The sequence below is a fragment of the Microtus ochrogaster genome, unplaced genomic scaffold (genome assembly GCF_000317375.1).
Source record: "Microtus ochrogaster isolate Prairie Vole_2 unplaced genomic scaffold, MicOch1.0 UNK14, whole genome shotgun sequence".
In the NCBI taxonomy this organism is placed as follows: domain Eukaryota; kingdom Metazoa; phylum Chordata; class Mammalia; order Rodentia; family Cricetidae; genus Microtus; species Microtus ochrogaster.
The window spans coordinates 1,907,919-1,920,944 of record NW_004949112.1 but is presented as its reverse complement, the minus strand read 5'-3'; the positions used below and the strand labels follow the sequence as shown (position 1 = coordinate 1,920,944).

The 13,026-nt window shown below is 51.8% G+C and overlaps 2 protein-coding genes across 7 annotated transcripts in view; one reads left to right on the top strand and one right to left on the bottom strand.

The window, feature by feature from the left end:
* Positions 1-10,757, bottom strand: part of Trpm4 (transient receptor potential cation channel subfamily M member 4) — a 44,321-nt gene extending 33,564 nt beyond the window's left edge. For 5 of the 6 annotated variants that reach the window (XM_026789134.1, XM_005366811.3, XM_026789135.1 and 2 more), the window contains exons 1-6: positions 10,660-10,757; positions 10,345-10,415; positions 4,828-5,002; positions 4,370-4,550; positions 4,092-4,255; positions 3,760-3,943 (exon numbers count right to left, since the gene is read on the bottom strand). In XM_026789134.1, coding sequence (XP_026644935.1) covers positions 3,760-3,943; positions 4,092-4,255; positions 4,370-4,550; positions 4,828-5,002; positions 10,345-10,415; positions 10,660-10,683 — 799 coding nt within the window. In that variant the 5' untranslated portion in view covers positions 10,684-10,757. Of the gene's footprint in view, positions 1-3,759; positions 3,944-4,091; positions 4,256-4,369; positions 4,551-4,827; positions 5,003-10,344; positions 10,419-10,659 lie in introns of those variants that run through there. The other variant, XM_026789137.1, reaches the window with a different exon arrangement.
* Positions 10,758-12,064: 1,307 nt separating this feature from the next.
* Positions 12,065-13,026, top strand: part of Hrc (histidine rich calcium binding protein) — a 3,480-nt gene continuing 2,518 nt past the window's right edge. The window contains exon 1 of the mRNA XM_026789128.1: positions 12,065-13,026. Coding sequence (XP_026644929.1) covers positions 12,203-13,026 — 824 coding nt within the window. The 5' untranslated portion in view covers positions 12,065-12,202.

The window sequence follows — 13,026 nt, the reverse complement described above, 5'->3', positions numbered from 1 at the left end:
TTGCAGGTGTGAGCTGGGATTGCAGGTATGAGCTGGGGTTGCAGGTATGAGCTGGGTTTGCAGGTGTGATATGGGATTGCAGGTTGAGCTGGGGTTGCAGGTGTGAGCTGGGGTTGCAGGAGTGAGCTGGGTTTGCAGGTGTGAGCTGGGATTGCAGGTTGAGCTGGGATTGTAGATTGAGCTAGGGTTGCAGATGTGAATGCCGCAGCCAATTGATATGAATTCTAAGGCGCTCATACTTGCACAGCGAGCTTCTTATCTGCCAAGTCATCGCCCAGCATCCCTACCCCCCCCTTTTTTTCTTTTTTGTTTTTTGAGACAGGGTTTCTCTATGTGACAGCCTTGGGTGTACTGGAAATGGCTTTGCAGACCAGGCTGGCCTTGAACTCACAGAGATCCAACTGCCTCTGCTTCCCAAGTGCTGAGATTAAAGGTGTGTGCCACTACCACCTGGCTTTTGTTTTTGTTTTGCTTTTTGAGACAAGGTTTCTTGGCTGTCCTAGAACTTGCTCTGTAGACCAGGCTGGCCTCGAACTCACAGAGATCCACCTGCCTCTGCCCCCAAGTGCTACGAAGGCATGCACTACCACCACCTGACTTTTTTTTAAGGTTTACTTATTTATTTTATAAATATAAGTGTTCTGTTGACTTTACTCCAGAAGAGGGCATCAGATCGCATGTGGATGGTTATGAACCACCATACGGTTGCTGGGGATTGAACTCAGGACCTCCAGGAGAACAGCCAGTACTCTTAACCACTGAGCCATCTCTCCAGCCCCCACCCAAATATTTTTTAAGACAAAGTCTCACACATGCCAGTCTGACCTCAAACTCACTATGGAACCAAGGATGCCCCTGAACTTCTGATCCTCTTGCGTTCACCTCTTGAGTGCTGGGGATGACATTTCAGCACTAGAAGTCAAAGGTGGTGCCACCTAACTTCAGAAGGGAGGGGAGAGCTTGTGACCTGGACTCTTGGCTCCTGAGTCAGCCGTATGATTGGCTAAACACTTCAAATCCCAGGGAGGTGAAGGTTCAGGTAGAAAAGGAAGGAAATATAAATAGACGAACAGTCTCAGCACCATAAAAATATTGAAAAAAATCTGGCAGTGAAAGCTAAAGGCAACGTGTGTCGATTCTGCCCTCAGCTAAGTAAGAATACAACCTGCACAGGCTTCACACCACCTGTCCTGAACCCAGGCTTCACACCACCTGTCCTGGAGCTCTGGACTAAAAAAACACAAGAAAAGGAGGCAGCTAAATTTAAATGTGTGTTTTCTTTTCTTGTTGCTGTTGGTTTGGATTTTAGGGGACAGGACGCCACTCTAGCCCAGACTGGCCTCGATCTCATATTCCTCCTGCTTCAGCCACACAAGTGTGAGTCACCACATCTAGCTAAATTAAGCTTATTTCATGTATATCTGTGAGTCAGCTGATAACCTGCAGGAATTGAGTCTCGGTACCATGTGGCTTTCAGGGATTAAACTCCAAATTTACTGGTTCCACAACCACACATTCTTGATAAAAGAGAAACAGCCACAAAATAACAGCTATTGTGCTGTTTTGAACAAGAATGCCCCCCATAGGCTCAGATATTTGAGTGCTTAGTCACCAGGGAGTGGCACTACTTGAGAAGGATTAGGAGGTGTGGCCCTATAGGAGGATGTCACTCAGGCAGCAGGAAGAGAGAGTGACACTGGGCACCTAAAGGTTTTAGATGCTCAAGCCAGGCCCAGTGTCACTCTCAGGATCTGAATGTAGAGCTCTGTTTCTTCTCCAGCACCATGTCTGTCTGACACCATCATGCTCCTCTCCATGATGGTGGTAGACTACATTTCTGAAATTGTAAGCAAGCCTCAATTAAACACTTTCTTTTATTTATCTATTTTTTTTATTTTTATTTTTCAAGACAGGGTTTATCTGTGTAACTGCTCTGGTTGTCCTGGAACTCACTCTGTAGACCAGGCTGGCCTTGAACTCACAGAGATCCACCTGCCTTTGCCTTCCTACCCTAGTGCTGGGATTAAAGGCATGCGCCACCACCGCCTGGCTTTTTAAAAAAAAAATTATTTATTTATTTATTATGTATACAATATTCTGTCTGCATGTATGCCTGCCCGGAAGAGGGCACCAGACCCCATTACAGATGGTTGTGAGCCACCATGTTGTTGCTGGGAATTGAACTCAGGACCTCTGGAAGAGCAGGCAATGCTCTTAACCTCTGAGTCATCTCTCCATCCCCCCTGGCTTTTTTTTTAATGCTTTCTTTTCTAAGAGTTTCCTTGGTCATGGCATCTCTTCACATAGATAGAACACTGGCTAAGATAGGAATGGAGTCCTGTCTGTGAAGCTCTGTACCCTCCAGGCCACAGGAGAGAGAAAACCTATAGATATGACATCTGAGCATGAGGACACACACATTCAGCACCGTTCCTAGTGCCAGATGATCCAAATCTCTGCCACCTGTCACCTGGGAAAATTCCACAAGAGAGACATCACCGAAACCACAAACTCACTGAGTCCACCTGCCTCTGCCTCCCGAGCGTTGAGATGAAAGGTCTGCCCCACTATGTCTGGAAACTTTTTCTTCATGCCCCTTCTATGACTCAGTTTGTTAAGCTGACTTCACACCAAAGATGACATTTACCTCATGATAAATGTCATGGAGGAAAGCCGAGCTCCAAGGTCACAGGTTAACTCTCAGCAGCCCCTCTGAAAGCTCTCCGAGTGTTCACATATGCTCAAATGAGGATTTGGGGGAACACCTTTGATTTCTGACTTCTTTTTCTGCTTAAGAATGCTCAGCAGGCAAATATATAGAGACATATATGTATATATGTACCCCAAAGTCCGAAAGCACCCAGAGTTGGAAACATTTCTGGTCCTCGGTATTTTGAATAAGGGAGCCTTGTGCTACGTTGATCCAGACACAAGGGAACAGGGATAGACAGGCTGCAGTCTCCAGGTGTCTGAGACACAGAGGGGGTCCTCTGTGGTGTCTGAGCGGGATGGTTCTGGGGCTTGGAATATTCTGTTTTGAAATCTGGCTGCATGAGTAGATACAGAGTTCAATTCCTCCAGTGTGTTACTCTGTGAGTTTTGTACCTAGGGAGATTACAAGACTATCTTCCGCCTTTTCTGTTTTCATTAAAACCAGTTTTTTGTATTGTTTTTTTGTTTTTCAAGACAAGGTTTCTCTGTGTAGCCCCAGCCATTTTGACAGACAGGGTGCCCTTGAACTCAGAGATCTGCCTGCGTCTGCCTCCCAAGCACTGAAGTGAAAGTTGTGCACCACCACCCCTGGAAAAAAACAACTTTGTTTAAAAAAAAACTTGTGTATGTGTGTACATATATGTGTCTCTATGTGTATGTGCCTGTGAGAGTCATGTTTAAAGAGGTCATAAGAGGGAGGGGGATCCCCTGGAGCTAGAGCTACAGGCAATTGTGAGACACCCAAAATTGGATCCCAGGCAGCAAGCTCGCTTAACTCTACTGCGTCACCTCCTCACCCTCCCCTTTCTGTTCATTTAATTACATTTATTTATTCCTTTACTTATTGAGAAAGGGTCTTTTTCTGCAACCCCTGTGTAGTACAGACTGGCCTTGAGTTTACCAAGTTCTGCCTACCTCTGCCTCCTGAGTGCCGGGATTAAAGGTGTGCGCCACCATGCGTGGCATGGACAAACCTCTTAACAGAGGAAATTTGCCCAGTCTTGAGCACACCTGGCCAGTGGGGTCCTGAACCCAAAGCCCACTCACCTCCCACTCCAGTCTTCTGCTGAGCCACGTAGGACTCAAAGCGAAGGCGGAAGCGGTTCTCACCGCCCAGGCGCCCGTATGTGCCGTCATCCACCAAGAAGAAAGCAGAATAGTTGTAGTCCAGGGGGAATTCAACTCCGTCCTCAGGGTCACCGCGCCATCTGTACCTTGCAGGGAATGAGCCCTGAACACAATGCCAGAGAGAGAAGTCTTTCAGAAGGGACAGACCGGGAGGACCCAGCCCTCCTCCCTTAGACCCAGGAGTCCTTCCCAGCCTCCTCCCTCAGACCAGCACTCCCTGTCAGGGCCTCTTCTCTGAACCCCATTCCCACCTTAGGGTTGATCAGCATATCTCTGTTCCGGACCACACCCCAGGGGGCCACGCCCATGGCTACCACCTTGCTGCCCCCAGTGCTGGCCATCTGGTGGTCTCTCACAGCCACACCCACATGCCGACCTATGCCCGTGTGCAGTCCCCCTGTGACAATCCAGGCCCCTATGTAAGACAGAGAGGAAACCAGTAAGGCACGGGAATGGAAGCAACGCCCTCCGACCCGGGCAGCAGTAGGGCCGAGGCCCAGGAAACACAGTCCCTAACCCCTGTGGTCACCTGTGCTCTGGGCGGCTCGCACCAGCCCACGACGTAGAAGGTCCTGTAGCCAGGTCTGGAGCACGGGGCCCCCCGACCCCCCCAGCACTGACACCACCAAGTTTGGGGCACGAAAGCCCCAAGTACGGGTGACGAGACTGTACACAGTGGCCGGATCTGTGCGGTCAGACAGCCGGAGGAACTGTGGACACAGGAGGAAGAGACACATGGGGGACAGAGAGACAGAGACAGCAGGGGACAGACCCAGACAGATGAAGACAGAGGCCCAAAGAGAGACGGGGAGACAGAGACCCAGACAGAAGCAGACAGACAGACGGGGAGGCAGCAAGGACCTAGAGAGAGAGAGGGACAGACACTTAGACAGAGGCACCCAAAGATCAGGGTGGGCCAGTAAGGAGAGACATTCAGCCTTTGTCCCAGCCCCACCCAGCCTGGTGGCCCAGACATGCAGGCCTCACGTTGCTGGGCCTTCTGCCAGAATATATGAAGTCCAGGTCTCCGTAGGCATCTGTGGGTTTCTCTGTAGTGTGTTCGTCACTGCTCCACTCCGAAACTACAGCTGCCCCAAAGGCGTCCTCCACAGCCACAGATGGGTGGGCATTCCGAGGTCTCCCACATTGGCACAAGGTCCCTCTGGGGGCATGAGGGTAGAGCATGAACCCTGGGTGTCCCACTGACTCCATCCTGTACAAATGTCCATATCCTGTCCCCAGAGACAGAGGCCAGAGCAAGACCAGCACCGACTGATTCTGGAGAAAAAATCAAGGCAAAGACTGCTACAGCCAGACAAGTCAGGGCAGGGAGACTGAGCCGCAGGATCAGAATCAAGAGGAGCAGGCGGCCATCGGCAGGCGCCACAAAAGATGAAACGAAACCGAGAATTCAAAACAGCAAAGTACTGTAAAGAGTGATTCAACCACGACAAAAGTTGGGTGTGCTGGCACGGGTGTGCTGGCACGGGTGTGCTGGCACACACTTTAATCTCAGCACTCGGCAGACAGGCGGAGCTCTGTGAGTTCAAGGCCAGCCAGAGCTACACAGAGAAACCCTGTCTCAAAAAAAAAAAAAGAAAGAAAGAAAAGAAAAGGAAGAATAAATAAAGGGAGGGAAAAAGGGAGGAAGGGAGGGAAGGAGGGAGGGAGGGAGGGAGGGAGGGAGGAAGGAAGGAAGGAAGGAAGGAAGGAAGGAAGGAGAAAAAGAATGGTTCAAAGAAAAGTTTGAGTAACAGAGGCTGAGGCCGTTGTACAGTTGGGAGCAAGCACCTTCACTGCGATGAGACTAAATTTCCCCTTCGCTACAAAGATAGTAATAGCACCAAGAAACTCAGAGCAGCCAAGAAAATCAGGAGTGTTTCCTGAAATGAGGATAGCAGCAGCTCCAGCTGGAGACCAGCTATGGGAACTTTAAAATAACCTAGCATTACACCCTAAGAAAGTCAAGGCTTTTTCAGAGCTCCCTGACTGCAAGGTGGGGGTGCTCTGCCGGGTGTTGGCCTGTCTGTCAGCTCCAGCTGTCCCCAGGCCTGCTTTCTCAGGAGGAAGGGCAGGAGGCAGGCGACTGAGCCCAGGCCACTGTATCCCAGCCCCTTCCCTGCCTGTTTTCTCCTCACTCTGAGAAACAGGCAACAGATGAAGGTTTCCATTTCCGTCTCCATAGATACAATGTTTTCCTCTCTAAATAAGGACACAGTGGTTTGGAGAGATGGTTCCGGGATTAAGAATGCGTGCAGAGGGCGGGAGTTGGATTCCCGGTACCCATATGGCAGCTCGCAAGAGTCTGTATGTAACTCCAAACCCAGGGGATCCTGGCGTTCTTAGGCACCATACAGGCACGTGGTGCACAAACACACAGGCAAAATGCCCAGACAGGTGAAATAAATAAAAATTTCAAAAAAAGAACAGAACGAATATTTAAAAAATTTTAAATGTTCAAGTGTTCCTTGCTACTCAGGCAACTGTTGCCTTAGTTTCGGAAAGTACGGAGCAGGGACTGGGGGAAGCATAGCTAAGTCTCCGTGGCCCTGATTATAAAAAGAATTCAAATAGCGGACTCATTGCAGTTTCTGAAGCTAAGTGAGCCACTGACCTAGGAACGGGACTTTATTTCTGGGGCGGAGGGTGACATACATAGGCTCTCAGGTAGCCCAGGCTGGCTTCAAACTTACTATAGCCAAAGTTGATTACAAATTATTTCTTCTCGTCTATTTATTTATTTATTGCCTTCAAATTTCTGATTCTCCTGCATGAGCCTTGAGAGCTCTGGAATTACAGGTATGTACTACCATAGCTGGCTTATTTTCGTGCAGAGGTTGGAACCAGGACTGTGTGCTCGCTAGGCAAACATTCTAACTGAGCTACATCCCCAAGCCTTCCTGGGCCTTTGTTTGTTTCTCTGTCCTGGAACTTGCTCTGTAGACAACGCTGGCCTTGAACGCACAGAGATCTGCCTGCCTCTGTCTCCTGAGTGCTGGGATAAGACTGTGCTGCCACCACCCAGCGTCTTAGCATGTTTATCTGTTGTATGTACGAACACAGTGCAGCCAGTGTTCCTAATCACTGTGCCACCTCTCCGGTCCCCTATGCCTTGTTTTTTGAGAACCCAAGCTGGTCTAAAACTAGCTTTATCGCCCAGGTTGACCTGATGCTCCTGCTGTGCCTCCTGAGTGCTGAGATGCCAAGCATACACCAGCGCACATTACATGCCTAGCCCAGGACCAGTTCTACAGATGTGGGGATGCAGGCCACATCAGGTCTGTGCCTACAGTCTGTTGTCCTCCTAGAGCTAAAAGGACACAACCTCCTCCTTCTCTAATGCCAGGGGACCCTGGTATGCCTCAGTTTCCCCCACACACACTTAATCCTCTTACATATCTGGATCTCATTCTTGGACTCCCTTTGTTCCCTCTACTTTTCTAGTCCAAAATGTCTGCATGGAACATTCTGGAGCACCAGCCCCAAGGAGTCTACTGTCTGCATGGGGTTCCTTATAACATAACTTAACAAGTTAAAATAAACTTGGAGAAAGTGCCTGTCTTGAAAGCACGAGTTCTGCATTCTGCCCCTAAGGCCCATAAACACAGATGTGGCTGTGCACAGGGGTAATCCCAGCTGGGGAGGAGGGGACAGCCAGCCTAGTCAGGTCACCCAAGCTAGTGAGAGACACTGTCTCAAAGAAACAAGGTAGAGGTGAGGAACACAGCCTGAGGTAAAAAAAAAAAACCAAGGTAGAGGTGTGTGAGGAACGCCGCCTGAGGCAAAAAAAAAACAAGGTAGAGAGGTAGAGGTGTGTGAGGAACACTGCCTGAGGCAAAAAACCAAGGTAGAGGTGTGAGGAACACTGCCTGAGGCAAAAAACCAAGGTAGAGGTGTGAGGAACACCGCCTGAGGCAAAAAACCAAGGTAGAGGTGTGTGAGGAACACCGCCTGAGGCAAAAAACCAAGGTAGAGGTGTGAGAGGAACACAGCCTGAGGTCAAAAACCAAGGTAGAGGTGTGAGAGGAACACAGCCTGAGGTCAAAAACCAAGGTAGAGGTGTGTGAGGAACACCGCCTGAGGTTGTCTCTGGCTTCCACACGCGCGAGCACACACAGAATAAAGGAAACCTCAATCTGATCACACTTCCTATCTCAGGGCCAGCACCACTAGTGACCGGCTGTCTCCATACGCAATACGGACTGTGAGCAAGACCACCCCAGAAGAAAGTTCTGGGCACATGGCACTGGCAACATTTCTCATGCCTGCCTGCCTCATGACAGAGCTCTGTGTGGCTCTGAGGCACAAAGGCTCCATTCAGGAGCCATCTCTTTGTCAGGGGTGGCTGGCCACCATGGAATACACCCTTCTAGTATGAACACCTTGGCCTGGTTCCTTCCTCTCCCCAAAGTTCAAGCCCAACCCCCATCAGAGCATCAAGAACTACGCTGCCTCCTGGCAGCCCTCCACGATCTTCTAGCCCAAGGTCCCCAGGGGCCAAAGAAAAGGTTAGGAAGCTTCTGCAGTTGGCATTCGTCTTAAAGCCAGTCAGAGATGGCGGGGGAGGGTGTTGGGGAGGTGGATGTTTTGGTTTTTATTTTGTGTGTATCTGTGTGTGTGTATGAGCATTTGCCTGTATGTATGTCTGGGTACCATGTATGTGTGAGAAGTCAGAGCCCCAGGAACTAGAGTTAGATTTTGAGAGCTGCCATGGGGGTGCTGGGAACTGAGTAGCCAGGGTTCTTCACCACCAACCCCTGGTAGTTTTTTGTTGCTGGGGTTTTGTTTGAAGGTAAGATCTGCTTCTGTAGCCCGGGTTGATCTCAGACCTGCAATCTCTCCTCCTCGTTCTCCCGAGTGCTAGGACAGGTGTGTACCAACACACCTGGCAGGTTTCTTGGGTTTGTGTTTTGGTCTTGGGAATGAAAACCAACACATGTTAAGTATATGTGCTATCACTGAAGACAGGTGTTTAAACTTCTCCATGTAAGAAGAAAGGTGGGGGAGAGGCAAGAAAGGACAGAGGGAAAGAAAATTGGCTGTGGAGCTAGTCTTTGCATTTCCTCATCTGCTTCCATGGTTTCAGTCTCCACCTGCAGCTGGGACCTCTCAGACCCCAGTGTGAGCCTCAACCTTCTGCTAAGTACCAATTGGGTCCCCACCCGCCCCACCCTGCTTCCCAAGGTCTATTATGCACACAGAAGCAAAGGCTACACTCTCAATGATTTTCAAACCTGCGTGTTTTCCTGGGTTTCCCGTCTTGGTGACAACTACCCCATTCCTACACTCTAGTCTGCAGACGGCCGCCCAGGAGCCACACTGCCCAAGAGCTCTGGTCCCTGGTGACAACCCCCCCCCCCCCGGCCTCTGATCTGTCCTCATGCAGCTCACACACACACACCGCCTGCCCAAGCCTTGCTGTGTCTTCATAGCCCCAGAAAAACCTCACACTCACTCAGGTGGCCTCTGAGTGCCCATGAGGTCATGGCCAACTTGCTCAAGACAAGGTTTATACCCTGAACTCTGCTCTGTTTTCAAGACACACCAGCTATCATTAGGGAGGACTTCGAACAGGCAGCTCCAAGGCCCGGAGTCACCTTCCAAGGCCACACTGCAACACCCTCCCACTGACACCTGTGCCCACCAGCTCCCCTCCCCCACTTCTATTACCCTGCCTGTGGCCCATTGCATTGCCATCAGCAAACTGTATAAGTGTTTGTTTACACGACATTTTCCTGTCCTGCCCTGGAGGGACAACAGGCTCCTGATAAAGGCACACTAAGAGACGCCACTACCTCCGGCTGAAAGACCAGCCTGAGAACAGATTTAAAGCTGGAGCCAACTAGGGAGACCGCAGATGGAGTTGGGGGACTATGGGGCTTGCTCGTGCCCCTTGCCACACAGAGCACAGCACGCAGTGGTAACTGCCCGTTTCTCTTGGGAGCTGCAGACATTTCCGAGTGTTTATTAGGTGGTGGGCAGAGTTCCAGAACCGTCCCAAAGTGACCTTGTTTAGTTTGCTCGGCAACCTCAGGAGGGACTGTTCTGTGCCCAGGTGACACGCGTGGCCCAAGAAGGGAATTTCTATCCCAAAGCTGCAGACTCGGAACGGCTGGCAGGGCTGTGTGGCTACCGATGGATGACACAGAGAGCCAAAGCAGAGACAACGTGACACAAAGACAGACGCATGGACGAGACACAAAGACACAGAATGGATCCCCGAAGCTTCCCAACCCCCAGCTAGGGGAGAACGCAGAATCTGGGGTGTGCCCTAGGCAAGGAAAGGTTCGGTCTGAGGTGGAGGCGGGGAAATGCCCTTGGTGGGCGGAGCCTGTCTGCGGTGGGTGGGGTCTGTCTGTGGGGGACCGAGAAGGGTCTGTCCGTGGTGGGCAGGCCTTGTCTGCGTTGAGTAGGGGGAAGTCCGGACTGTGGGGGCGGTGCCTGTCTGCAGCGGGCAGGGCCCGCGAACCTGTGCTGCCAGGCCAGCTGCCCCGAACTGCTCACCCAGAATCATCGCAGAGGTCCACTATGAACGTCGTGCACACCTTCTTCCTGAAGATCTTAGGGATCCAGCTCTGAGAACCGGAACGAGAAGGGCAGGGCGGGGACCTGGGTCAGACCCACAGGATGCGAAGACAGCCCCACGCGTCCCCGGAGACACCTTGAGAACTTCAGTGTCCTCCTCCCGCAGGCTCAGTCAGGACCCCAAACCCCTTGATCTGGGAACTCCTGGCCCAGCGCCCGCTGCATCTGACCCGGATCGGCGGGGCTAGCGCCACTCTGGAACCCGCTCACATCCAGCCCCGCGCAGTGTGATACCTGCTCCTTCTCCGGGCCCACCATGCTGCCGCCGCAGCCCCCGGGGCTCGGTGTATTTCTTCCCAGCCGCTGACCCACCCGACCAAACCGGATCCACGACTTCGCAGTCTAGCCCGGGGCGGGGAGTCCCGGGAACATGTCACTGGAGGCGGGAAGAGGGCGGCCCGCGCTGTGGAGGAGGGACCGACTGGGCTGCCTAGCACGGGATGGGGTCCGGTAGAGGGGACCAAAGACTCAAACTCGGAGAACGAACAGAGAGAGCAGAGGGAGGGAGGAACCAGAGTGGGCCATGGGACAAATAGACTCAGAGAGGGACTGAGAGAAAGAGACAGAGACAGAAACTAAGGGAGGGACCCAGAGAAGAAAGGGAGTGGGGGGACAGGGACACAGGGACACAGAGAGAGCGGGGGCAGATATACAGAGAGAATGAGATACAGACAGGGACACAGAGAGAGCGGGGGCAGATATACAGAGAGAATGAGATACAGACAGGGACACAGAGAGAGCGGGGGCAGATATACAGAGAGAATGAGATACAGACAGGGACACAGAGAGAGTGGGGGCAGATATACAGAGAGAATGAGATACAGAGACAGGGACAAAGCTAGAAATGCCAAGAGAGAGAGAGGGTAGAAGACAGAGCCAGGAATCAGAGAGAGCAGGGAGGACACAGTAAGAGTAAGTTGGGGGTGTGTGTGCTAGAATCCTGAAAAGGAACAGGGACCTTCAGAAACAGTGACTAGGGCGGGGGGGGGTTGATTCATAAAGGACAAAACCCCAAAAGTATGTTGACAAGGTGGGGTGGTGCTCAGAGAAGGGTGACACTGGTCTCTCGCCAAGTCCCTCTAGTGGGGACAGCTGGGACCTAGTAACCTGAGCCCCCAGCACCTTCCCCCTGCTGTATTTATAGCTCTGGCCTGGTCCCCTGCCCTCAGATCAGAGTTCCAGGGAGAGGAGGTCATGAGGTGTTGGGGACTCTTCCACAGCCTCTGCATGTCACCCACTTTCAAATGTCCCATCCTGGTTGCAAATTCTTCACAACCGTACCCCCCAATTCTTGCATTGCAGGGGTCCTTGGGCTCCTAACCGTGTCGCTGTCTCCCGGTGCCCCGGGCTCTTCTGCACTCCGGCCGTAGTCTAGCCTTTGCCTCCAAGTTCCCAAGCTTGAGCTTTTGGACAGACCAAAGACAAGTCCCTGCCCCCTCCTGGCCATGAAGACCCCTCCACCACCCAGTCCTGAGCCAGAGGAACAGGAGGGGAGGGGCAGGCAGGGGTTGACCAGAATAACTTAGGCTGAGGATAAATTTAGCCACAAGGAGGGGAGGGGACAGACCCCATTGGCTCAGCAGTGGGAAGGGAGGTCCTGGAACCAGGGTCACAGCTCAGAGAGGCATCCAAGACCAGAGGAAGATAGACAAAAAGAGTGGGAGAGATACCCCCACCCAAGAGAGACAACCTGAAAGTCAGAACAAAACAAGGCACAAGAACCCATCAAAGTCAGCTGAAGTCAAGCTTGGAAAAAGTTCAACTGCTAAACGTCCCCATGGGCTTCCAGGGGCCTTGGTTGCATACTTGTCTCCTTTGGACCACAGTAGCCAGCCTGCTGTTCCCTCCACTGGTGACCCAGGAGCTGAGAGGGGCTGGGCTGAGCCTTGGCAACTGGAACAACAATGCCGGCATTCCCGGGTCTTCAGAGGACATGTCGGCTGAGTTTGGCCACCACATCCACAGCCGTGGGGGCCATCAGGGTGAGAATGACGATTTCTCCAGGGAATATGGCCACCAGCTCCAAGACCACAGGTACCCTGGCCACGAGGCTGGAGAGGAGAATGTCTCTGAAGAGGTCTTCAGAGGGCATATGAGACAGACCCATGGGCACAGAGGGCACGATAATGAAGATTTGGGGAACTCAGCGGAGCCTGAGGACCACTTCCCTAGACAGAGGAGTCACAGCCATGAAGATGAAGATGAGGATAGCATTGTCTCCAGTGAGGATCACCATCTTGTCACCAGGCATGGTCACCATGGCCACGGAGGGGAAGATGATGGGGAGGAAGTAGAGAACTCTAATGATAAGCACAAGGCCCATGGTCACCAGAGTCACCAGAGCCACTCAGAGGAAGGAGATGAAGAGGGTTCAGATGAACACCATCATGCCTACAGCCACAAAGGCCACAAAGACGAAGATGATGATGATGAAGATGATGATTCCACTGAGCGTGGGCACCAGGTCCACAGACACCGAGGCCATGATGATGAAGATGATGATGATGAAGAAGATGATGATGATGGTTCCCCTGAGCATGGGCACCAGGTCCACAGACACCAAGGCCATGAAGATGATGATGAAGAAGAAGAAGATGATGA